General features: G+C 47.8%; 1 protein-coding gene across 2 annotated transcripts in view; it reads left to right on the forward strand.

Annotated features, from left to right (window-relative positions):
* The window catches only part of RBM20 (RNA binding motif protein 20), a 179,004-nt gene that overhangs the window by 123,124 nt on the left and 31,100 nt on the right, over window positions 1-24,780 (forward strand). For both annotated transcript variants that reach the window (XM_059661359.1, XM_059661360.1), the window contains exons 2-6: window positions 4,799-5,885; window positions 7,272-7,333; window positions 9,159-9,250; window positions 9,848-9,945; window positions 22,909-23,052. In XM_059661359.1, the coding sequence (XP_059517342.1) occupies window positions 4,799-5,885; window positions 7,272-7,333; window positions 9,159-9,250; window positions 9,848-9,945; window positions 22,909-23,052 (1,483 nt within the window). The remainder of the gene's footprint in view (window positions 1-4,798; window positions 5,886-7,271; window positions 7,334-9,158; window positions 9,251-9,847; window positions 9,946-22,908; window positions 23,053-24,780) is intronic.

Raw genomic sequence — 24,780 nt, forward strand, 5'->3', positions numbered from 1 at the left:
TGACTTTGAGAAGGAAGGGACCTCTGGGTTTTTCTGGATCTTGGCTGAGTTCCCAAAGGGTCCTCAGACACCTGGTGAGATGACCTGTGCTTGTCCAGGACCGCTGGGAACATGAGTTCATGCCAGCAAGATCCAGCCAGTGTCCTGAATGGAAGCCTCTTCTATGTATAATTTTCTTGATGGATTGCATGAGCTTCCTATTTGCTTCCATAACATATTACCACAAATGTACAAATTTCTCATCTTACAGTTCTGGAGGTCAGAAGTACAAAATCTACTTCACTAAGCCAAAGTCAAGGTGTCACCAGGGCTGATTTCTTCTGGAGGCTCTAGGGGAAATTTGTTTCCTTTTTCAATTTCTAAAGGCCTCCTGTATTTTCTTGGCTCATGGCCCCTTCCTCCATCGTCAAAGCCAGCATAGTGTCTCCTCTCCTCCCTGACCTCTGCTTCCATCCTAATAGCATCTCTTCCTGACTCTGATCCTCCTGCCGCTGTTTTTTAAGGACTCCTGACTCTGATCCTCCTGCCGCTGTTTTTTAAGGACTCTTGTGCATACATCGGGCCCACCAGGACAGTCTCTCCATCTCATGCTCCTTCATTTAACCACGTTGGCAAAGTCCACCTACCATGGAAGGTGACATTGCATAGGTTCTGGGGATTAGGATGTGGGTATCTTTGGGGGCCATTATTCAGCCTACCACAGGGATTATCCATCAGTTTCAAAACCTAGACATGGACAGGGAGAAGGGTGTATTGGGGCTCCTGCTTTGGAATGGGGAATTGTAGACTATCCCCATCTGTTTAAGCTGTATACAACAGCAAAACCCATTTGCTTTCTGGGTATCTTTAGATTCTGCTTTTTGAATTATATGAGGGCCTTTATCCACAAAATATACACTCTCCTTTTAAAAGCTAAATTGATACACTTTATTTATTGATTATTACTGTTTTTTAAAACATATTTTTATTGATTTCAGAGAGGAAGGGAAAGAGACAGAGACAGAGACAGAGAGAGAGAGAGAGAGAGAGAGAGAGAGAGAGAAACATCAATGATGAGAGAGAATCATTGACTGGCTGCCTTCTGCACACCGCTCACTGGGGATCAAGCCCGCAACCCAGGCATGTGCCCCTGACCGGAATCGAACCTGGGACCCCTCAGCCCACAGGCCGACGCTTTATCCACTTAGCCAAACCTGCTAGGGTGAAAGGTACACTCTTAAAAGAGGTGTCCACATCTTCTTACAGTCACCAGGTTCTGATGAGCCACGTCCATTATCTTCCTTCTCCATTCTGTTCATGGCTGTTGCTGAGTATCCACCAAGTGCAAGGCAACGTGCCGGGGAAATCGACAGTCTCCCAGACATGCTCCTTTCCCTCACAGAGCTTAGGTCTAGTGGAAGCAAAAAGGCACATAAGCAGTTATTTTGAACACAAGGCAGGATGTGCTAAGTGACATCAGAGCGAGGAACCAAGGGAGTGGGGAAACAGAAAGGTGCCATCACTTCTAGCCCCGAGGGTGTCAGATCAGATGCCCCAATTTTTTGGTCAAAAATATGATTGCTAGAAGCCCCTGAATTTTAGGACTTTTAAAAGATAGGATGATTGGTCTTCCTCTTTCTCTTAGGGTCCTTGGTTCAAAAGAGGTATCTAGCTCTGGTGACTTATGTGAAATCACTTCTACTCACAGTTGAGTAAAGTTGGAGACAGTAAGAATTTCCTAGGCAAAGCAGGAGTTGAGAAGAAAATGATCTTATTCATGTTGGATCTGAATGGGTGACCTTCTGCAACCTGGGCTGTACTCGGAGCCGCACCTGCTTCCCTGGCTGACCTGCGGACACCAGGAGGCTGGCTTTCCTGGTTAGAAAGGCAGCAATTCCCCATGCGTCCTCTTAGGGGTGAAGGGGACTCTCCAGCCAGAGCTCCCACCAGCCCAGGACGCAGTTTTAGAAAATACAGCTGACTTCTCCTGGAAAAACAAAACCAACCTCTTCTTACTCTGGTCATGTAAACCAAGTTGGCACCTCATTATCGCCTTGTTAGCAAGGACAGGCTGCTTTGAGGACAAACCTGGTAGGAAGGGCTGGCTCCCTGTGGGCAGGGTTTTGCGTTAAGCTTAATTGCTTTTCTAAAGCTCAGCCACTTAGTACTGCACCCGCAGAAATCTCAGACTCTTGGCCATCCTCCTCTTCCTTTCCTATTCTCGCCTCCCCACCTCCACCATGATCTGTGCCTGGGCCCCCCTGGGGCCGCCAAGGCTCTGCTGCAGCCAGCACCCCTAAGAGGAGCAAAGGTCTGTGACCACCTTTCACCTGGAACCCCCAGCCTTCCAAAACCCTAAAATGTAGCCAGCTCTTCTGCCCTTGGAGCACAGCAGGGCTGCTGGCTGGGTGAAGGTGGGATCTCTTTAATGACTTGATTTCTCACAGGATGGGAAACAGTAACTCAGGGTCATTTTTATCTGGCTCCGACATGTTTTTTACATACACTTGAACACGGGTGTGCCTGGTCTTCTGAGAACTCACTTCAAACAAAACAGCGAGGCAACCCATGAGACACTCAGAGGGCTGAGAGGCTGCACGGCTAACCGCCGCCCTTGTTCTTCTTTTCAAAGCCTGGGCTGGTGGTGAAATCCCACATCTGTATTCACTCACCGTGAGTCCTTGCAAGTAAGGCCACCTAATCTCTCTGAGCATTAGGTTCTTTCCCTGCATAATTGAGACACCTCAAATGAGATAACGCAGCCTCGCTAAGCACTGGTCCCACAGAAGCATTGCGATCAACGTGAGACTCTCTCCTGCTTACCTTCTTCCCATGACCTACACACACACACACACACACACACACACACACACACACACACACACACAGAGACACACACAGACACACACACAGACACACACACCCCTCACCATTTTCTTAGACCAACCCAAGCAGAAGCTTGCTTTCTTCCAAGTGTCTCCAAAATGGGAGAGATGATGTAACGTGCCACACACTTTCCATGTCGCCCCTTTGTTCCTGAACCATGCCCACCCCCAGCTTCTCTCCTTTGTTTCATTGTGGTTAGATTTTTACTGTACAGAATGTGTGACAGTGGAAACCTTGTCTGAAGTGTTGCAGCTTTGTAGCTTCTACGCCACACTTATTTATATAAGCATGCAGAATATAAGCTTGGGTTGTCCATGTTAATCCCAGCTTCAAATGCACAGTCCCATTCTTCCCTTTCAAATGTCCTGGGAATTCCAGTTCATCAACACCCCAAACATATTTCTCTATTACACCCACTCCCCAAAAGAGGTGTTTAGCCCTGGCCGGTGTGACTCAGTTGGTTGAGCTTTGTCCCATGTACCAAAAGGTTGCTGGTTTGAATCCGGGTCAGGGCACATGCCCAGGTTAATCGGGCATGCAGGAGGTAGCTGATCAATGTCTTTCTTTTATCAGTGTTTCTCTCTCCCTCTCCCTTCTCTCTCTGAAATCAATAAAAAAAGGGGGGGGGGTGTTTAAGACACAAGAAATATGGTCTTACAAAAGAGCCCTGACTGCGGTAACCAGATATCCCAGACTTTCTGGGAAAGGCTGTCCCCTTATGCATCCTGGTTTTTGGTCCAGAAAGCACCGTAACCACAGCAAAGGTCACATGGAAGGCACAGGTTCAGACAGAACAGCCCTGTAGTAAGAGTCTGTGCGAGCCCACCACTGCCTACGATCTCAACTTCAGATTCTTCTCTTGTAAATGTTTGGTTATTCTTTGTGCTGGTTGGGCTTGAGCGTGGGCTGAAGGGAGCATGATTCTTGCTGCATTTGGATGTGAAATAAGGACAAGGATGAAAATGTGTTTGGCGCAAGTACACCTCATTCTGTCTGTGATTTTGAAGACTGTTTTTTTTTCTTTTCTTTTTTTTCTTTTTCAGTTAACATTAGAGTACATGGATTTTCTCAGGTCGCTATTTTTTTTGGGGGGGGGACTGGGTGGGGGGGGGGTAGGGGGGCGGCGTAAATAATGACCATCCCAAATTCAAGATAGTGTCTACTATTGGCAATGGTGGGTGCCAGGGTGGATGGGGAGAGTGGATACCTAAGGAACATTTTGTGTATTGGAATGTTTTCTGTCTTAAGCTTGGTGCCAAGTACACTTTTTTAATGTCTTAAATATTACATAGTGAAGCAAAAACTTAAACAGCAGTAGTAAATGTCTACTTAAAATTTCATTCTGTAGCTAATATCACAATTTACTCAGTTTAAAACTCCCCTCCCTGTTATCGGATTATTTGTAATTTTCAACTGTGGACCTTAAATAATGAAGTACTACTAAACATCTTTGGGCGTCAAGTTTTGTCTGAATTTTAGCTCGCTTTCTTCAGATAGATTCATAGCATTGAATTATTGGGTTAAAGCATGTGGCTCTCAGGAGCACATATTACGTGGCTATCTTTCAACAGAGTTGTGTGACTTTAAGACAGTCGTTGACACGTGTCCATTCCACTTTATCTCACACCAGCACTGAAGGCTATTGTGTATGTGTTTTTTGAAATGTGCCACTTTGCTAGGCCAATATTTGTTGCTAATATATCTCTTTGATTACCAGCGAGATGGAACCTTCTCTCATCCGACTTTTCTGTTGGAGCTTTACTTTTAATTGAGGTGTATGTGTGAGCACAGGTTTTTGCAGACTCCCTTCTGTGTGGGGCCCTGTGGGAGGGTCTTGCTTACATGGGTGGGGGGACCACAGCTACCCACTGAGAGAGCCCTCTGGCCTCCTCGGGGAAAGCAGCTGTGCCTCTCGACCCCTGTCTTCCTGCAGTGCCGCCAAGCTCCTGGACAAGAACCCGTTCTCGGTCAGTAATCCGACCCCCCTGCTTCCTTCGCCTGCCAGTCTCCAACTGGCTCAATTGCAAGCCCAGCTCACCCTCCACCGGCTGAAGTTGGCACAGACAGCTGTCACCAACAACACTGCGGCCGCCACCGTCCTGAACCAAGTCCTCTCCAAAGTGGCCATGTCCCAGCCGCTCTTCAACCAGCTGAGGCATCCGTCCGTGATCAGCGCCCCCCACGGCCACACTGGGGTGCCCCCACATGCTGCGAGCGTGCCCAGTGCCCGGTTTCCCTCTAACACAATCGCCTTCTCACCCCCCGGCCAGACACGAGGCCCGGGACCCTCTGTGAGCCTTCCCAGCCAGCCCCCCAACGCCATGGTGATGCATCCCTTCACTGGTGTCATGCCTCAGACCCCTGCCCAGCCGGCGGTCCTCTTGGGCATTGGCAAGACTGGGGCAGGTCCCGCCACGGCAGGATTCTACGAGTATGGCAAAGCCACCTCCAGCCAGGCCTACGGCTCCGAAACGGATGGTCAGCCCATCTTCCTGTCGGCCTCGGCCTCTACCTCGGGCAGCGCGACCTATGAAGGACAGTACAGCCAATCGGGGCAAGATGGCCAGGCTGCCTTTCCCAAAGACTTCTACGGAGCCAACTCCCAAGGCTCGCACGTGGCAGGCGGGTTTGGGGCTGAGCCCACGGGGGGCCTGAAAGGGGAGGTAGGTCCGCTGCTGCCGGGTCCAAATAGCCAGTGGGAGAGCCCCCACGGGTTCTCTGGCCAGAGCAAGCCTGACCTCGCAGCAGGCACCAGCCTATGGCCTCCACCCCCGAGCCAGTCCTACGAGCTGTATGACCCCGAGGAGCCCACCCCAGACAGGACCCCTCCTTCCTTCGGGGGTCGGCTGAACAACAGCAAGCAGGGTTTCAGCGGTGCACGGCGGCGGGCCAAGGAGGAACCGGCGGTGCTGTCCGTGCGGCCCCTGCAGGCTCACGAGCTGAATGACTTTCATGGGGTGGCCCCCCTCCACCTGCCACACGTCTGCAGCATCTGCGACAAGAAGGTATTTGATTTAAAGGTGAGTCATCTAAGACCACGTAGGAGCCACCAATGGAGCCTGGGCGGGCTCACCACCACCACCCAACTCTCACTGTTTATGGGCGAGAAATTGGTACCTTTGGGGACTGGGGGACAAAATGTTGCCATCTATCCCCTTGATGACAACCACAGGCATTAGAACCAAAAGGAATTCCAGAAATGTATGAGGGCCAGTCCCTTGGTTTAAGGCAAGTAAGAAATTCTTAACCCATGTCTATAGCTGAGAAGCTGCTGCTGAGTGGGGGTGGGGAGAGAATCAAGTGACCCCGCCTGGGTTACAGAGAAGGGACTTGGGGACTAGACCCTCCCGCCTCCTTGAAGACGGCTTTTCCTCTGTGGTACACGTAGAAGTTACATATATTATACTGGAGACAATATATTGTACTGAGTTTGAAAGGGGGGAGAAGTGAGCAGAATTTTGGATCAGGGGCAAGAGAAATTCTTAGGTAGGACTTAGATAAATGATCAAGAAGGCCTCAGCGTCCCCATCTGCGGAATGGAGATGGAGCCTCCTGACACTGCCCAGTGGTTGTAACATGCTTCAGCTGCAGCAAAGTTCCATTATAGTGTCATTTCTCCCCAAAATGTATTGATGATGCAGCGAAATATTTCAAAGCAATAACAGCTAACATATATTAAACCTTCCCCGTGTGTCAGCAGTAACTCTCCAAAGTTGAAACTGTTGCTATTCTCACTTTACAGAAGTGAAAACTGAGGCCCAGAGAGATGAAATGACTTGTCTGGGGTCCTGGGGCCCCGTAGCTAGAAAGCAGCAGAGTGGAGATTTGAATATGGGTCTGGCCCTCCCAGAGCATGTGCCTCTTAAGCTCCTCTGCCTTCTGTCTCTCCTTCTGTCTGCATTTCATGATGCCTCCTTAGTGGGAGTCACACTGCTGTCATTCCCCTCTGCTTGGATGCATCTTGTCTCTCAGGTGGGACACAGCCTCTCACCTCTAGTCCCTGGAGGGGGCTGGCTGACATGAGAGGTGATGGAGAGCTTTGTCTCTCCTAAGCCTTTCCTAAGGCTTTGCAGCTCACTGTGATTGCACCTGCTCGATTCTCCCAGCTGGATGTAGACATGGGCTGGAGGTGCGGTGGGACTGAGGGTCCACTGAGTAGGGGAGAAGGACACAGGTTTTTGAATCTGGGCTTTTGTAGAGGATGGGCATGGGCTGTGCAGGTAGGATGGAGAGCAGGAGCTGGTCAGGAGTCTGGGAGGGAGAGGAGGCGGGGAAGAGATGCATCGGCAGGGTTGGTCCAGCCTCCCGATGCGCTGAGATCCTGCCTGGCCTGGGAAGCCTGCACTTCCCCTGCCTTCCCGTGGACTCAGTTCTGCTTCTGTCATTTTTCTTTCCTTCTGGCCTAGGACTGGGAGCTGCATGTGAAAGGGAAACTCCATGCTCAGAAATGCCTGGTCTTCTCTGAAAAGTAAGTGCTGTCCAGGAGAGCAGGTTCATGCACACGCCCAAGAAATCCTCACAGAACACCTGCTGCATGCCATGAGAACAGCACAGCCAAGTCCCTGTCCCAAGGAGCTAACACTTAAGGGGGGGAGGGCTCAGATGATAAACAAGATGAACAGTGAATCACATGGCGTCCATGGGGGTAGATGCTAAGCAGAAAACATCAGGACAGAGGCAGGGGTGTGTGTGTGTGTGTGTGTGTGTGTGTGTGTGTGTGTGTGTGTGATCCTTGCATAGACATCTCAGGAGAGGATGGAAGGAGCTCATGGCTACTTGGGGACATGCACTCCTGGCCATCCATGGAGAATGCAAGTTCCAAGGCCCTGGCGTGGTCCTGGGATGCTCGGGCAGCATCGGTGTGACCAGCGCGGAGTGCCCGGTGAGGAGCCAGGAAAATGCCAGAGCCCAGATCCTGAGCCCTTGGGCTTGTCGTAAGGACTTTCACTTTTGCTTTGAGTGTGACTGGAGCGTTGATGGGCTGAGCGAAAGAGGGGTGTGCTCTGGCTCTACTGACCAGGCCCCTGGCTGCCATGCTGAAAATAGTGGAGAGCAAAGGCAGGTGCCCAGAGACCAGTGAGGAGGGGCTACAGGTTTCCACAGAGAAGAGGATGCCGGCCCAGGGACACAGGACCGAGGGTGGGGTTCAGTGTTTTGAAACGAGCGCATTCAGAAGACCTCCATTTCTTATTCACAATAGCCGCAAAGGTGGACCCAAAGGTCCCTACCACATGAACAGGCAAACACAGTGTGGGACACACTACACTGGGATATTATTCGGCTTTAAAAGGAAAGAATTTCATGCTCCAACATGGGTGAACCTTGAGGACATTACGCTCAGTGAAAGAAGCCAGACACCTAAGGACAAAAGCTGTCTGATTCCACTTATAGGAGGTACTGAGAGTCATCAGATTCTTAGAGACAGAAAGCAGGGTGGTGGTTGCCAGGGCCCGGGGCCGGGGAAATGGATGGTTCTTGTTTAATGGGTTGAGAGTTTCAGTTTTGCAAGATGAAAAGAGTTCTGGAGATGGTTGGTGGTGATGGTTGCAAAAACAATGTGAATGTGGTTAACGCCACTGAATTGTACGCTTACAAATGGTGAAGCAGGTAAATTTTCTGTTGTGTGCATTTCAATACAATGATTTCAGAAAGGTTTTCTCTGGCTCCCCATTTTTTTTACTGTGGTAAAACTGATGTAAAATGTAAAATGCAGTGGTATGTACACATTCACAAGGCTGTGCAAATATTACGACTGTCTAGTTCCAGAACACGTTCATCGCTCCCACACCCAGTTGCCCCCAAACCCATTAGGCAGCCACTCCTCATTCCCCTTCTTCCCAACCCCTTACAACCCCCAATCTGCTTTCTATCTCTGTAGATTTGCTTTTCTGAACATTTCATATAAATGAAATCATATCCTACGTAGCCTGTTGTTACTGGCTTTTTTCACTTAGCACAGTATTTCCAGCTTCATCCCCATCACAACATATACCACCTTTTTATGGCTGAATAGTATTCATATCTCTCTGTGTGTGTGTGTGTGTGTGTGTGTGTGTGTGTGTGATCACCTTTTCTGTATCTATAAATCAATCTTTTGATCTATATTCAGAGCGTTTCTTCTACCCTCTGGCTCCTGTGAATAGTGCTGCTATGAGCATTCATGTGTGCGTTTTTGTTTAAACATTGATTTTAAACTATTTTGAGTCTATTCCTAGGAGTGGAATTTCTGGGTCATATGGTAGTTCTTTATTTAACTTCTTGAGTAACTGGTTCCCCTTTCCACCCCTCTCCAGCGCTGCTGTCCGGTGTGTTCTCGGTTCGGCAGAGGGAACTCTGTGTGCCTCTCCCAACAGCACGGCCGTTTATAACCCTGCTGGGAACGAAGGTGAGCGAGGGCTACAGGTCGGCAGCTGGAGCCACAGATCAGCTTCCCAAAGGCTTAACACATCATATCTGCGATAACCAGACTTCCCTTCCGTGTCCTTATGCGTCTATAAGGCAGAGCCCAGGGCCCTGAAATGCATGGGGCCTGCTGTCTGGGCTCTTGGACATTTTCTGGCCTATTTTATTTTATTTATTTTTGAAAAAATATGTTTTATTGATTTTTGAGAGAGAGGAAGGGAGAGGGATAGAAAGATAGAAACATGGATGAGAGAGAAATATCGATAGGCTGCCTCCTGCACACCCCCTACTGGGGATAGAGCCCGCAACCTGAGCATGTGCCCTGACTGGGAATCGAACCGTGACCTCTTGGTTCATAGGTCGACACTCAACCACTAGGCCACACTATCCGGGCTTTCTGACCTATTTTAGACATAAAGCTTTGCTGGTTATCTACATACCCAGAGGTATAATCATGACAATCATTAATCACTATGTTAAGGGGGAATTTCCATTTTTCCCTCCCCATGTATGTCCTAACAGTGACTTTTGAAGGTAAAGAACTAGGTTTTCACCCAGTTTTGTGTAATTTGTCATTTAGATTATGCCTCAAATCTTGGAACATCATATGCAGCCATTCCAGCAAGGTCATTTGCTCAGTCAAATCCCGCCTTTCCTTCGACTTCCCCGGGGACAAATGTGAGTACAGAACATTTTCTCCATGTCATTGTCATCACTAGGGCGTTTGCATCCCCTGCTGTGGCTGGGTGTCAGGTGCAGAGGAACCTGGGACGGAGCTGGTGTGGCCGTGGCTTTGCTCAGTGCAGAAAAACATGTCCCTGGACAGAGGTCAAGACTTGTGTAATTCAGTCCAGCGAGTATCGAAACACGCAGATAAAAATGCTGATATACATTTTTAAAATCAAAGGCACTCACAGACTTTCTAGCATTCAGCACTGGTTTAAAAAGAATAAGTTTGTGTTTGTGTGTGTGTTTTTAAGACGTTGGTATTTTATTGAAGTGGACCGTTTCCTGGGAGTGGGTAATTCTGAAACGTGAAGCAGTAATGCGTCTGAAAGTAATGACCTTGCACTCCTGCTATGTTGGCCCCTGGGGAAATGGCTGCTTCTGTATAATACTGTGTTTTTAGTTGTGTTTGTGTGCAGTCTTCTCTCTCTGCAACATGCTCTTTAGTCCCCCAACGCTCTAAAGCTCGGCCCTCCTTTTCCAACAGTTATGACGACACTTTTTCTCTCCTTGTTTTCCCACTGTGTGTAGCCTTGTCCCCATGAGCTGTCTGCCTTTCCGTTCTCTGGGAACACGTGGAAGGGGCTGGGAGACACAGAGCTGCCTGTAAAACAAAATGCATTTGCTAGAGGGCGTGTGTCTGTGTGTTTTGCCTGTATTTTTTGAATTCTCAATATGAGCAGCTGCAGCCTCTTTCTCTCGTCTCCTGCAATGAGCCAGCACAAGCTCACAGCAGCAGGCTCCACGTGCTGTCCCCTCCATGTGTCTTCTCTTCCATGTGCCATGCCGGGCATGTGTGCAGACTTTCAAAGGGCAAGCTGAGCAGTGTAGGTGTGAGGCCGGGGGATGAGTGAGGGGGGAGTGAGGAGGTTCATGAGAGGAAGTGAGGCCCGCCTGGGCTGAGATTTCTATTCGTCTGTTTGTTTGCGATGTTTAATAGAAGTGCTTCACGAGGGAGCCCCTGGCTGTAAGCCCAGGTTTCGGAGAAAGAGAATTTTGTGGTTTCCCTCTCTGCACCTCCATGCTCAGGGCCCACCTGGTCAGTGGCAACTTAGGGTCAGATCCAGGAGGACAGAATGGCTGGGTTCAAGGAGCCCTGTCATTTGTCTTTGATTACATGACCTTGTGTCCCAGTGGGGGTGCTGGCAGCTTCAGCACCTTCCCCAGGGCTGTTTCTCCATCCTGTAGACCATGGAGGCATCTCCGTGCCCACAACCCGCCCGGAGACCCGGCTCTGAGGGGAGGGGACTGTGACCCAGATGGGGCAGGGGGTGGTGGCGGGTCAGGAGGCAGGTGGGCCAGGGCTCTGGGCACAGTAAAGGGAGCTGGTGGCCAAGAGCTCCTTACAAAGGGGAGGGGCTGAGGAGAGGAAGGACAGGACTACTCTTCCTGTGTCCTGTGCCTCAGCCCCATCCTCCGGGACTGACCAGCGAACCAGAGGCTTCTCCTATGGAGAACCAAGATGGCGGCATAGGTTAACGCCGGAGTTTGCTGCTTTGAACAACTACTTCAAAAGTGAAACCAAAAAACGGAAGGGACATCACCCAGAACCACAGGAACGCTGGCTGAGTGGAAGTCCTACAACTAGGAGGAAAGAGAAACGCATACGGACACTCAGAGGAGGCGCAGTGCTGAAGTCAAATTCTGAGGTGCGGAGTGCGCGGAGCGGGCTGGCGGCGGAGGGCGCGGTTGTTGTTTTCAATCGGGAGGGAGTCGCAGACTCTGAGCACCAGATCCGGGCGAGTCTTTAGGGACCCAGACTCAAACGGGAGAAGCGGGACTGTCTGGCTTCGGTCAGAGCGAGTGCAGCTTTCTCTCCCAGCTTTGCAGCGGGTGCTGGGACTCAGAGAGGCAGAGCCCCTGGGGACAGGACTGAGAGCCGCCATAACTGCTCTCTCCGGCCCACCCTGTTGATCCTGTGCGACCCGCCCCGCCCAAGCCCTGCACAGAGGCCTTTGCCGGATAGCCTCAGGCAAAGGCTAGATTAGCACCTGCCTAGAGGACAGAAGTTCTCTCACTGCTGACACTCATAGCTGACTCTCATAGCCACTTGGCCTGGAGGTCAAACCCTCCCTGGAATTAGCTACAACAATCAAGATTTATCTATAAGACTGCGAACAAAGACCACTAGGGGGTGCACCAAGGAAGCATAACAAAATGCGGAGACAAAGAAACAGGACAAAATTGTCAATGGAAGAAATAGAGTTCAGAACCACACTTTTAAGGTCTCTCAAGAACTGTTTAGAAGCCGCCGATAAACTTAATGAGATCTACACGAAAACTAATAAGACCCTCGATCTTATATTGGGGAACCAACGAGAAATTAAGCACACACCGACTGAAATAACGAATACTATACAGACGCCCGACAGCAGACCAGAGGAGCGCAAGAATCAAGTCAATGATTTGAAATGCGAGAAAGCAAAAAACATCCAACCGGAAAAGCAAAATGAAAAAAGAATCCAAAAATGCGAGGATAGTGTAAGGAGCCTCTGGGACAGCTTCAAGCGTACCAACATCAGAATTATAGGGGTGCCAGAAGATGAGAGAGAGCAAGATATTGAAAACCTATTTGAAGAAATAATGACAGAAAACTTCCCCCACCTGGTGAAAGAAATGGACTTACAGGTCCAAGAAGCGCGGAGAACCCCAAACAAAAGGAATCCAAAGAGGACCACACCAAGACACATCATAATTAAAATGCCAAGAGCAAAAGATAAAGAGAGAATCTTAAAAACAGCAAGAGAAAGAAACTCAGTTACCTACAAGGGAATACCCATACGACTGTCAGCTGATTTCTCAACAGAAACTTTGCATGCCAGAAGGGAGTGGCAAGAAATATTCAAAGTGATGAATACCAAGAACCTACAACCAAGATTACATTATCCAGCAAAGCTATCATTCAGAACGGAAGGTCAGATAAAGAGCTTCACAGATAAGGAAAAGCTAAAGGAGTTCATCACCACCAAACCAGGATTATATGAAATGCTGAAAGGTATCCTTTAAGAAGAGGAAGAGGAAGAAAAAGGTAAAGATACAAATTATGAACAACAAATATGCATCTATCAACAAGTGAATCTAAGAATCAAGTGAATAAATAATCTGATGATCAGAATGAACTGTTGATTATAATAGAATCAGGGACATAGAAAGGGAATGGACTGACTATTCCTGGGGGGGAAAGGGGTGTGGGAGATGTGGGAAGAGACTGGACAAAAATCGTGCACCTATGGATGAGGACAGTGGGTGGGGAGTGAGGGCGGAGGGTGGGGCGGGAACTGGGAGGAGGGGAGTTATGGGGGGGGAAAAAAAAGGAACAAATGTAATAATCTGAACAATAAAGATTTAATTAAAAAAAAAAAAAAACAGAGGCTTCTCCTATGGATGTGGAGCCAGGAGGCCAAGTTCACGTTCCAGGTCTGGAGCCCACCAGCTGTGTGGCCTCAGGCAATCACTTCCCCGAGGCTCCATTTCCTTAAACAGGGACAATACTCCTCTACTAATGACTTTCAAAGGTAGAGGGCTAGGTGTTCACCCGGCTTGGGTAATTGATTATTTTAATGATGTGTCAAATCTTAGAACATTGTTCATGGTTGTCTAAGCACAATCTCCTGATGCAGTGGTCGGAGAAAGAGAATTTTGTGGTTTCCCTCTCTGCACCTCCATGCTCAGGGCCCACCTGGAAGGTGGGAGCGAAGCTGGGGTAGACCTGAGTTGTCCTGCCATTGTGGGATCAAATGGGAGCATGTGTGTGACAATGATTTGTAAACCATGCAGCGCATAAGTAACTGGCTGTTGTTGAGTAACGAGCCCTTTTAACCTGCCCTGGGAAACCTGTGCTGTCCAGGCTGGCTCTGTGCACTAGCTGTGAGTTTGGGCAAGTCTCAGGGTTCCTCATGCTCCAATCTGTCCAGTGATCTCTGTAGCCATAGCTGCTCCCCCGAGAGATGTTGGGAGGCTGCCTTTCCTTACGTGCAGGGCAGGCACGAGCCATCTGCTGACCGGGATTATTCGTGAGTACAGTTTCCTCCAGATGCCGAGAGACGGGGAGGCCATCTGGCTTGAGCCCAAGGAGAAGCAACGCACAAGAAACATTTTGCTTTCTGCACCGAAGGCCGCAGGAAGGACACGGAGAGCCCCGGACAGTGTAGGGCGATGATGATAACAGTGGCGGACATTCGAACAGTGCTTAATGCATTCTTAGCATTTTTGTGTGTATGAGCTCATTTCATCCTCCAGACAGCCGTGTGAGGTGGGGAAACCGAGGTGGAGGGCCACTAAGTGCCTTGCTCAGGTCACGCAGCTGGTAAATGGAGGCGTGGGGACTTGAGCACAGGCGGCCTGGCTCTAGAGACCTCACCACTCAGCCCCCGCTCCGCACCCCGAGGGTTTCTGTGTTCTCTTCCTTGCTGTGATTGTCTCTTTAGTAAGCTCCCCCCGCTCCCCCCACTCCCACCCCACAAGCGGCTTAGTAGGATCTGAGGCTACCTTAGGGATGCCAGTCCTTCCTGGGCCTTGGCCAGCCATCAGCCATGGAGCAAGGTATAGAGGCCAGTTGAATCCAGCACCCAAATGCTTTGCCCCCCCCCGGACAGTGACTCACAGGAGGAACTCAGACGTTTGAAGGCACTTTCTGCAGATCCAGTGGAGGGAGAGAGGCATTGTTTGACTGTTGTTATCATTATACATTCTGTGAGGTCTTGTTGGTCACATGAGCCTCGCCTAGGATAACTGGGAGCCAAGGACAAAGCCTGCCCAGCCATGTGTCATCAGTGGCCTGATGGCCACGTCCTCCTGTAGGCCTCCGGCCCTCTGTTTGCCATTTCTGGCAAATGGAACTGATTGAGGTGCGCCTCCCTTTAGGCAAACCTGAAGAACAAAAATATTGACATTTGAAGACAGGCTGAGAAATGAAGGGTGGACAAATCCGCTACTGAAAGATAATTTACCAGGCTCCTTTAGAGCAGGGGCATCCCTCACGGAAATGGTTGATTTTTTTTTTTCCTGCTTACAAATACTGACCTCCAAAGATAAGCAGCTACATCAGGGGCAAAGGACACTTGCCCATTGAGCTCCTTGTGCGTATTCATTTCCATGGTCTTTTCTGCTTACAAAATGTATGCTTTTTGTGAAAATCGAAACGGAAAAGACAAATTAAATGAGCGATGGAAATTCCTCCCGGATCCCCCTATGGCCCCCATGAGAACCCATGAAATCTCTGCTGGGCTTTCTGCAGAAGCATTTCCCGGGCCAGGGCCAGGCCTTTTTCCGTCTCATTCCACTTCCGCACATCTTTCCAGAAGCACATTTTGCTGCAGACCAGCCAGGGCCTCTGCCGTGGTCGCATCATTATTGCTTGTGCAGCAAAGAGCGGTCCCTGCTTCTAAAGCTCCCTGTTCTTAAGCAGAACACAGTGCCCGGGACTCTGGGCGTGAGCCCTCAGACGGTCTCCGAAGGGTCACATGGGGTAAAAGGATCGCAGATCCCGTCTACTGCTTCCACCAGCCCAGGCCTGGCTGCGAAATTGATACTTGTCTCGCCTCTGTGGGAGCACCAGCCTCCCTTTCCATGTCTCTTGTTGACGGAGATGGGGTGGGGGTGACTTGTGTGTGCCCCAGCCCCTCCTCGCCCATCCCAGGGTCCCGGGGGAAGGTGTTCACTTTCGCTGGAAGCCCTGCCATTGACTGAGTGGTGGCACTTTGTCTTTGGCTGACAGAGTCGCCATAAATAGAGTAATCAGGTTTCCTGAGCGGGCCTTCAGGGCCTTCTCGGGGGCCGTAAATAGTTTCCTTGCACCTGCCCAAGATGGACTTGGCCTGCTGGCTGTCCCCATAAAACCGCAGGGAAGTTTTCACAGCCACCTTGGGGACTATTTAGTGCCAGCACCACAGATGGGCCTCCCCAGTCTGCGAGGATACAAATCGTTTTTATGGTTTCTTTCTCACCGGGCCGCCGCACACCAGGAAACTTGTGTAAATAAGGAAACCGAGGCACGGGGAAGCATACGTGTTTGTGGAAGGCCAGAGATTGCCCCTCAGGTTGCAGGCTGTTTCCAGGGACATCTGGCTTCCCGGGCCCGTGGTTCGGAGCACTGTGGTCCCCTGGCTTCCAGAGCACGAGGAGGAGCAATTCGTGCGACACATGATGCTCACCCCTCTCCCAGCAGTCCAGCTCTGTCCCTGCTCCTGTCCCCTCCGTGGGGGCCCCCTTGTGCATTTTCAAAGAGAACAAAGAGCCAGGAAACAGACCTGGGTGGCTTTTGTTCTCTTTTTCCTTTACTTTTACAGATCTTAATTATGTTTTCTTGTTGCAAAAGTAGTACAAACACAGTCTAAAAAATCCAGTCACAGACATGTAAACAATAGAAAATTTAACCCTGCAGAGAAAACTGAAGGTAGATGTCTTTTACTCTAATTATGGGTTTCTGGCTAGTGTACATCTGCTGGCACAATTACCAAGAGTATATATTTTTGCACAAATCAGATAACACCATATACTCTGTTGTGCAGGATGGTTTATTTCACGTAACATGAGCTCACAATACATATTTTAATTGATTTCTAGCCATCTTCTTGCATCTGAACACAAAACCCTATCATATATATAACATTGTCTATTGTATACATTTACCATAATTTATCAAGTCCATGTTTGATTGATTTTTCAGTGAAGCCTGAGTTGTAATCACAAACTAGCACTATTCCATTCCCCACAAATTAACTTCCTTAAGTTCTCCCAGGCATCTGTGTCCACATACGCAGTGATGGGCGTGGACTAGATAACCTCCCAGTTTAAGATTCCGTGACTCTAAGGATTACATGTTACACCACCCAGACACCCGTAGGCTAGTCTGGCACAAATAAAAGTAGATTTACTCTAAGTCAAAGCTAATATGCTTTATAAAATATTTGAAAGTGTCAATAAAGACATCTGTGTCTATCCTCTAAGAGCCATAGCTGTGGAACCCACACCCTTTTGCTATCTGTACAATATGTTCTAAATCAACACCACGAGGAATAAATATTTGCCCTGGCTCTGTCCTCACGTGTCTCTAGCACAAAACCAACAGAGGCCGGCAGACCAAGTGCCAGGTGAAATTAGGACACGCCTAAAGGAGATCCGTGTGGAGCACAGAAATTGTTTATTGAAGATCAAGCTCGTATTTGTGGCTCTAGCAAGCACTTGGGGAGACTTCTCCCCACCCCCAGGCTTATTGCCCTCAGCCACACTTTTATTGCAACTCTGTGAGTTATTTGAACTGGGCCTGTTCTCTGAACTCACCTGCAGAGCCTGTTCCCACCTGCATCAGAGGGCACGGAAAGGTCTGAATCTTGCTACACAAGTCTGTTTGCTCCTTTCATATTTCCATCTATAACGAGTTTGTGGGTGAGGTGAGAGATCTGGGACCCAGCCACATGAACCATTAGAAGCAGCTTCTGATTTTAAGAGAATGACCCCAGCATGTGAAAATGGACAACCCAGGCCCCTGATCACTTGGGGTTGGGGTTGGGGGGGGGGGGTGAAAGGTGGGGGTTAGGGTCCATAGCAGTGCTGGCCTGCAGGCCTATTGAAGCATTCCCCCAGGCTGGGAAAGGATGACTGTCCCTTTAGGTTAGTAATTAGGGCTTTAGTGACAACCCTTGACACTTTAGCTCTCTTAGAGATTCGACCTGGGATTGGAAATTTTCAAATGCATCTGTCGCATGTGTGCCTCCCAGAAGCTCATCAGGCAGAGCAGCGAGTGGGAGGTTAATGGGGCCCATCAACACCTCACACCAAAAATTCAAGTTGGCCCGAGGTCCTGTGATTCTCTCTAAATCCATCTGCTCCTGCTCTAGAGATAGCTTTTAAAATGTATTTTTGCTAACTTTTAATTTTAATATAATTCAGAATCACAGGTAAGTTTAAGGACCATCCATATGCCTTTTACCCAGAGTCACTACTTTTCATTGGACCCACTTATCCTTCTCTCTCTGTCTTTCTGTCTCTCTGTGTGTGTCTCAATCGTCAGTCTGTCTGTTCATTTCTATCTGTCCATCCATCTCTGTCTATCAATCTAGTCATTTATCCATCCGTTCATCCATCTCTGTTGATCTTTCACCCATCTATGCAATCATCTATGCCTGTTTTCTCTTGAATGATTGGGGACAGTATATCTCTTCACCCCTAACTATGTCAGTAGGAATTTCCTTAGAACACAGAGTTTCTCATACATAATCACAGTACAGTTATATCCCCCCCCCCCACCCCCTCAGCCTAGAATCACCATGGCACATTCTTATACTGTGGGCAGAAAGGAGCCAGCTGGACGCCAGGCATTGCACCAAGGCACTTTACATACATTGTGGCAGTCTTGTCTTCTGAACAGGCGTGTGGGATCAATTTTTATTTTCCCTTGTTTTATAGACAGGCCAGCTCAGGCTTAGAGAAATTCATCACTTGCCCAAGGTGGGTCCCGGGGGAGCAGATTCTGATCCAGGTCTATCTGACACTCCCATGGCCCTGGCACTGGTGCCTGGAGACCATGAGGCACACACTTGATGTGTGTCTGCCCTTGAAGAGGGACCGGGCCCGTGTCCCCTTCACTCATCTCAGGATATCATGTCCACTGTTGTAGGCACTGGATACAGGGTCACTCAGGGAATGGAAGAGCTCATCAGCAAGGTGCTCACTGCGTGGGGCTCATCTTCAGCCCTTTAAAGATGAGGCCACCACCGACACAGATAAGCATGTCTGAAAGATGGACGTGCTTGTGACTGTATTTATGCTGACACAGATGCTCGCATAGGGAGGGAGGGCAGACATTATGCTCACTGGGACAGAGAGTGGGAAAGACATAGGTTTCCTGTTTATGCCCAGCATGGTTGGGGAAAGTTATCATTATCCTGGATTTTAGAGTTTAGCTTGGCAAGGCTTCTGGGAGGAGTGGAATTTTAAAACTTAGAGCCACATAAGCATGGATATTTTACATCTGGAAAGGACTTCAGACGTATAGGCCACCTCCCTCATTCCAGACACTGGGAAACTAAGGCCTAGAATGGAAAACTAGTTTGCTCCTGTCAGGTACCTAATCAGTGAGTCCAGACCCCCTGTCTTCCGGAATTATGTTCGTTCCACTACCTCAGGAAGTCCGAGCTTTTCTCAGCCAAAATCCCTTTTAATGATTTACTTCTACCTCAAGCAGCCACTATCCTGCATTCCATGTTTGGAAAAGTACTGGATCTGCCAAAGTACTTATATTAGTGAGTAATTAACTAGCCACCCATTTTTATTCATCAGAAACACAGACAGACCAGTCAGATTGTCTAATCAACCTAAGATCTAACCAGGGTGCCATATGGATAGAGTCAAGAAACTCCAAGTATGACCTCAACTCGGTTTTTTTAAATGTCAAATATAATGACCCTCCCTTCAGATATTATGATATAGAGACCCCTTAAGGACTTGTCAGAGGACCTGGGCTGGGAATTCGTGTACAGCATGATGCTGCTCAAGGGCACTCAGGGTTGTCTGTGCCCCCAGTGAACAAATTTTACTCTCGATGGACCACCTAAAGTCCACTCTTCCTTCCTCACCTTCCTGCTTCCCTCCCTGCCTAACATTCTCACTCATCATTTGAATTTGCCATAGCACCTACAGCAATAATTGCTACGTCTATATAAAGTGATTAAGTGTATATATATATACATATATCAAATCAAATATGATTTTGAACCTATTTGGGTTTAATAAAGAGATATATTAGCTTGATGGCAGAAAAGAATGCAGCCTGAACTGTCCTAAACAGAGTATTTGCAAAGGAATATGCAGGCACACCTTGGAGATTTTGTGGGTTCGTTCCAGACCAAAGCAGTAAAGCGAATTGCAATAAAGCGAGTCACACTAACACTGTTGTTTCCAGTACATGTGTTTATACTGTGGTCTATAAAGTGTGCAACAGCATTTTGTTGGGAAAAACACAACAACAATGTACACACCTTAATCTAAAAAGACTTTATTGCTAGAAAATGCTAGCAACAATTATCGGAGCCTTCAGAGTCGTATCCTTTTGTGGGTGGAGGGTCTTGCCTGCGATGTGTAAAAAACACAGTGCTACGGTGTGCAATCAAACGAGGCATGCCTGTAACTCATACAACATTGTTTTACAATTGGATGGGGTTTGTCACATGCAAAGAAGCCAGACACAATGCAAAGCAAACCCTTAACACAGAGATTCTCAAGGTTTTCAGATCTCAAAGATTTTCATTTCATGGCTGACTCAGAAAATGATAAACCGAAGAGGCTGCTCGTGGTCACTGGAGGTACTTGGCCTCCACCTGAGGGGTCAGTATCCTGGCATCCCGAGATCCCATCTGCAGTTCGCCAGTTGGGAAGCTCCACATGAACATAATTAAGTGGAGGAATATTAAAGATCTCGTGATTACCTTAAAGGACAACAAAAGGCTCAGTAAAATCCAACTTCTATTTCTAACTGAAAATCTTGGGAGGAAAAAAGCGCTCATGGAATGCATTAAAAAATTTCAGTGCAACCCTTAATTGAGACCATTCATTGCAGGGCCTCTCTAACGAGGTCTGCAGCATGAATTCGTCTGGTTCTTGGGTGACTGGCAGCTGCAAAGGCGTTTATTGTTCCGAGGCCTGTTCCACCCGCCCGCAGCAGCTTTTGTTGCACTCACACGCCAATAAAAGCCTCTCCAGTTGCTTTTTCAGCCTGGAGGAGACAATGAGAGAGGCGCTGGCCCTTGTGCCGGTCACTAGGCAACTGGAGAGGGGATCGGCCCTGAACCGCCCTGCGTGTCTGCTCTGCTGTCCGAGCACACGTTAGCCCAGGCCAAGCACACAAAGTCACATGTGGCAGAAACGTGCCCAGCTGGGAGGCAGTGGGTCAGAGCGCGCAGCCTCAGCCCTCCTGTTGATAAACTCAGAGGACCAGCCACTTTGTCTCGACTGGGCCTGTGTCTTTTTGTGGACCGCCGACCCTGACGAGAGGCACAGATATTACCTCTTAAGTGCCCTGCTCCTGTCATCCCTGGAGAGCCCTGGGGCCCACCTGGGTCACACCCGGCGTCCTGTTCTCCATCGGGAAAGTGTTAGATGGCAGATGGGGAGATCTGAAAGGGGCACTTGGGTTTCTCCATCTCAGGGCTGAACCATAAAAGGAACTTATTATAGTTTCTAATTGTCCTCAGCCCAGATGGGAGAAGGGAGGGCTTTCTGTGGTCGAATTACCCAGGTATTAGCCCTTGTTAGCCCTCCGACTTTCCCACTGTGACCTTAGCAAGCCAGCCCCCTCATTCATGTAATTAGATGTTGAAGTTCACTTTATCATAGAAAATGGTGATTATGCAAATGCAGGCTATGCTGTTAGAGTGTGTTTTGGGTTTGGAAAATTGCATCCTTCTCATGCATGTTGGGTTGGCTTATGATTTCACTAATTCTCAAACCTTCTGGAGACTCAGACTGATTAAGGTTTGCACAGACCAAACAGACACACTTCCTTCCTCTGGGATCTTTGATTAGGCCCTGGTTTTGGCTTCCAAACTGTACCTTAGAGGTGCCTTGGGATTGCTGGCTAGTGTGGCAGCAGGGTGCTGGACCCCAAGCTCTGTGCAGAGCAGCAACTCTTATGTGTCCCATATGTTAGCCTGGTGAGCAAGCTTTTGTTTGAAGAAAGGATCCCAAAGGTCAACAAAGCTTTGAAAGCCAGTTCCTTAAACCGCTGTTGCTGTGAATGTGTATGTCAATGCATTGGGACCCCACAAATCCTGTCTATGCTCTTGTTTTCCTTACTGGAATTTAAAAAAATTATAAGTGAGATGATATGAGGTATATAAGGAAAAGGTTAAACATCACTTCCCTTCCTCCCTTCCTATTCTGCTCTTTGTAGATACCCAGTGTTGATAAGTATCCTCCCATAATACCTTTCACTTCTGGTCTGATATCCTTTAACAGCTTTTCCTTTGGGGAAAATTTTAAACAGAACAGTCAAGACTAGTATAAGTAGCTCTGTATCCCCATCCCCCAATTTCAATAATTACCAAAATTTTATAACATTTGCATCGTCTATCTCTTTCTCATATATTTTTAAAATTTTATTTTTTAAATATGTTTTTATTGATCTTTAGAGAAAGAGGAAGGGAGGGGGAGAGAGATAGAAACATTGATGAGAGAGAAACATCAGCATCGATGAACTACCTCCTGCACACCCACTGCTAGGGATTTTCCTGCAACCCAGGCATGTGACCTGCTGGTGCATGGGTCAATACTCAACTACTGAGCCACACCGGCTGGGCTCTTTTTCATGCATTTTTAATTTATTTTTTGTTTTGTTTTACAAAAATGGCATGCTAATCAGCAACCTGTCTTTTTACCTAATTTATCTTAAACATTATTTCTTGTCAGCTTATCTACCTCCTCCTTTTAATGGCTATGTAGTTTTCCATTGTTTGCTTGAACCACCATTACCTCAACCATCCCCTATTTTGGACGCCCAGGCTGTTTCCAATTTTTTTTTGTCATCTTCTAAATTACTGTGACCAATATTCATGTACATAAGTATTTACATACTGATGCATTTATGGATTGCCAAAAGTGGGATGGCAGGATCAGGGCTATGTATATTTTAAGTTTTATTAACTATTGCTCATGTATAGTCTTGAAAGATAACCTCCCACCAGCAACATTGGCTTATTTCCTCGAAGCCATTAAAAATGTTGTGAATCTGTTGTATAAAGAGATGGCATAAAATCCATGACTTATGTGTGTGCGTGTGAGTGAATTCTTTTCTGCATTAATTTTGTAAATTGTAGTTTTGCGATCATTATTTGGGGGAAGAGAGCCATTAGGAACGACCGGAATGGAGGCCAAGAGGGAAATGTCTTTTGCAGACCCGCCACTGCTCTTTGTTTCTATTAGTTTGTACAGCGGAAAACGGGCACTGGCCGCGTGGTGCATATCTGCAATCTTCCCGAGGGGAGCTGCACTGAGAATGACGTCATTAACTTGGGGCTGCCCTTTGGAAAGGTCACCAATTACATCCTCATGAAGTCTACTAATCAGGTAGGTCTGGGCACTTTCACACGGGTATGTACCAGAGAGATCACAAATTGGTGGTCTATCCATACTAACTATATATATTTTTTTAATTGTTGGTGTGTTTTTTTTAAAGAAGCTGTCCTTAGCATAAAGAGGTATTGCACAGCTGGACTTCCATTGGTCTTAACCAACAAACAGAGGTGACGTTTTGTCTCCCTTGTTTCACCTTACCCTTCTTGTGATGGTTACAGGCCTTTGTAAGTTGCCTAGAGGCGAGGAGGTGCTTTGGAATGAGGTACTCATAGAAAAGCTGCCCCCCCAAATAGATATCCAATCTTCTGAACTAATGCTAGTCTTGCCTTCTAAGCTTCTCATAGCTAAGAGCCTGGATTTTGAGCCAGCCAGCAATTGACTTGGGAGCAAGAATTTTCATGGATCCTTGGTGTTACCCTCTGAGGCCCAATAGGTGGGAATTGATGGATGCTGGAAAGTCTAGGAACTAAGGGGATGGACTGAGTCCTTGGGAGTACGTGTTTGTCTTCATTTCTAAAGTCAGAGGGAGAGTTTTACAGAGAATGGACAGAAATAAGAATTTTTGTATTTGGTTGTTAACTATTTTTACTTTGTGAATCAGAGGAACAGGCATAAAAGAAATTCTTTTCTTAATTAAAGCATGAACCTTGGAGACTCAAAGCCACATCGAATCCCCAATGGTCTTCCTCTATCAGCTTGGGCTTAGATAGCTCACCTTGTCTCTTTGTTCCTATTTCTCATAATTCTATTTTGGGTAAATATCCAAAATTCAGCCTGTAACAGTAGTGCAGTGAAAGTCATTGAATTAATATTATTCGCATTTGACAGGCTAGAGCTAGAGGTGCTAAAATGTTTGCATGAACAAAGAGATAATTAGAAAGCTGGGGGGCAGAATTTGAAAAAAACTCTATGTAATCTTGACTCCTAGTCTCCCACACTCTGCCAAAGACTGTGACAGCGTGGAGAAAAGCACACCTCACTTAACAACAAATGTGAGGGAAGGAGGAGGAGGACTTTGTTCAAGGCAGTGGGAGAGTTGGCATTCACAGTCAGGGCCCCCTTCTCACAGACCACTTCTTCCTCAATACTGAGGGATGAGATGGTACAAACCAAACAAATCTAAGAAAGAATAATGATAATGAATTCCCCACAGTAGCTACTGGGGTAAACTGACAGGTCAGTCAAAACAGGCTATTTAGAAAGTTTCTATAGACACCAGTTTCTTTGGTGTGTGTGTGTGTGTGTGTGTGTGTGTGTGTCTGTGTGTGTTTTATCACAACAGTTAAATAAAGAGGAAAACTGCTGTGGAAACCTAACAGGGTTTTCCTCTCTCTTTAACTCGCAAAGACATGACCCTCCTTTAAGCCTAGAGAGCCCCTGAATTTTTTTTTTTTTTAGTTTATTTCTCTTTTCACAAAAAAAGTGAGAGCTCACTACCCAGGGCCTGTGCCCCTGTCTTCTGCCATTGCCACCACTGACGGGCAACTTTTACAGGGATTGGCCTGAGATCCATTGTGCAGTGAACTCCCTCCCTCCTGTCTCACCCCTTCCCCTGGGAAGCTGTTGGTAATGGACCCTCCCATTGCAGAGGGACTCCTGTGGCATCGTAGCCCAGGATGGGCATACATAATTAAGAAGAATGTTTGGTAACCATGGGGATCTGGAGAGGGGTCATCTTATAATGAGCTCTTTTGGTGAAGTTAATAAATAGGTCTCTTT

This window comes from Myotis daubentonii, chromosome 13, assembly GCF_963259705.1.
Source record: "Myotis daubentonii chromosome 13, mMyoDau2.1, whole genome shotgun sequence".
Taxonomy (NCBI): Eukaryota; Metazoa; Chordata; class Mammalia; order Chiroptera; family Vespertilionidae; genus Myotis; species Myotis daubentonii.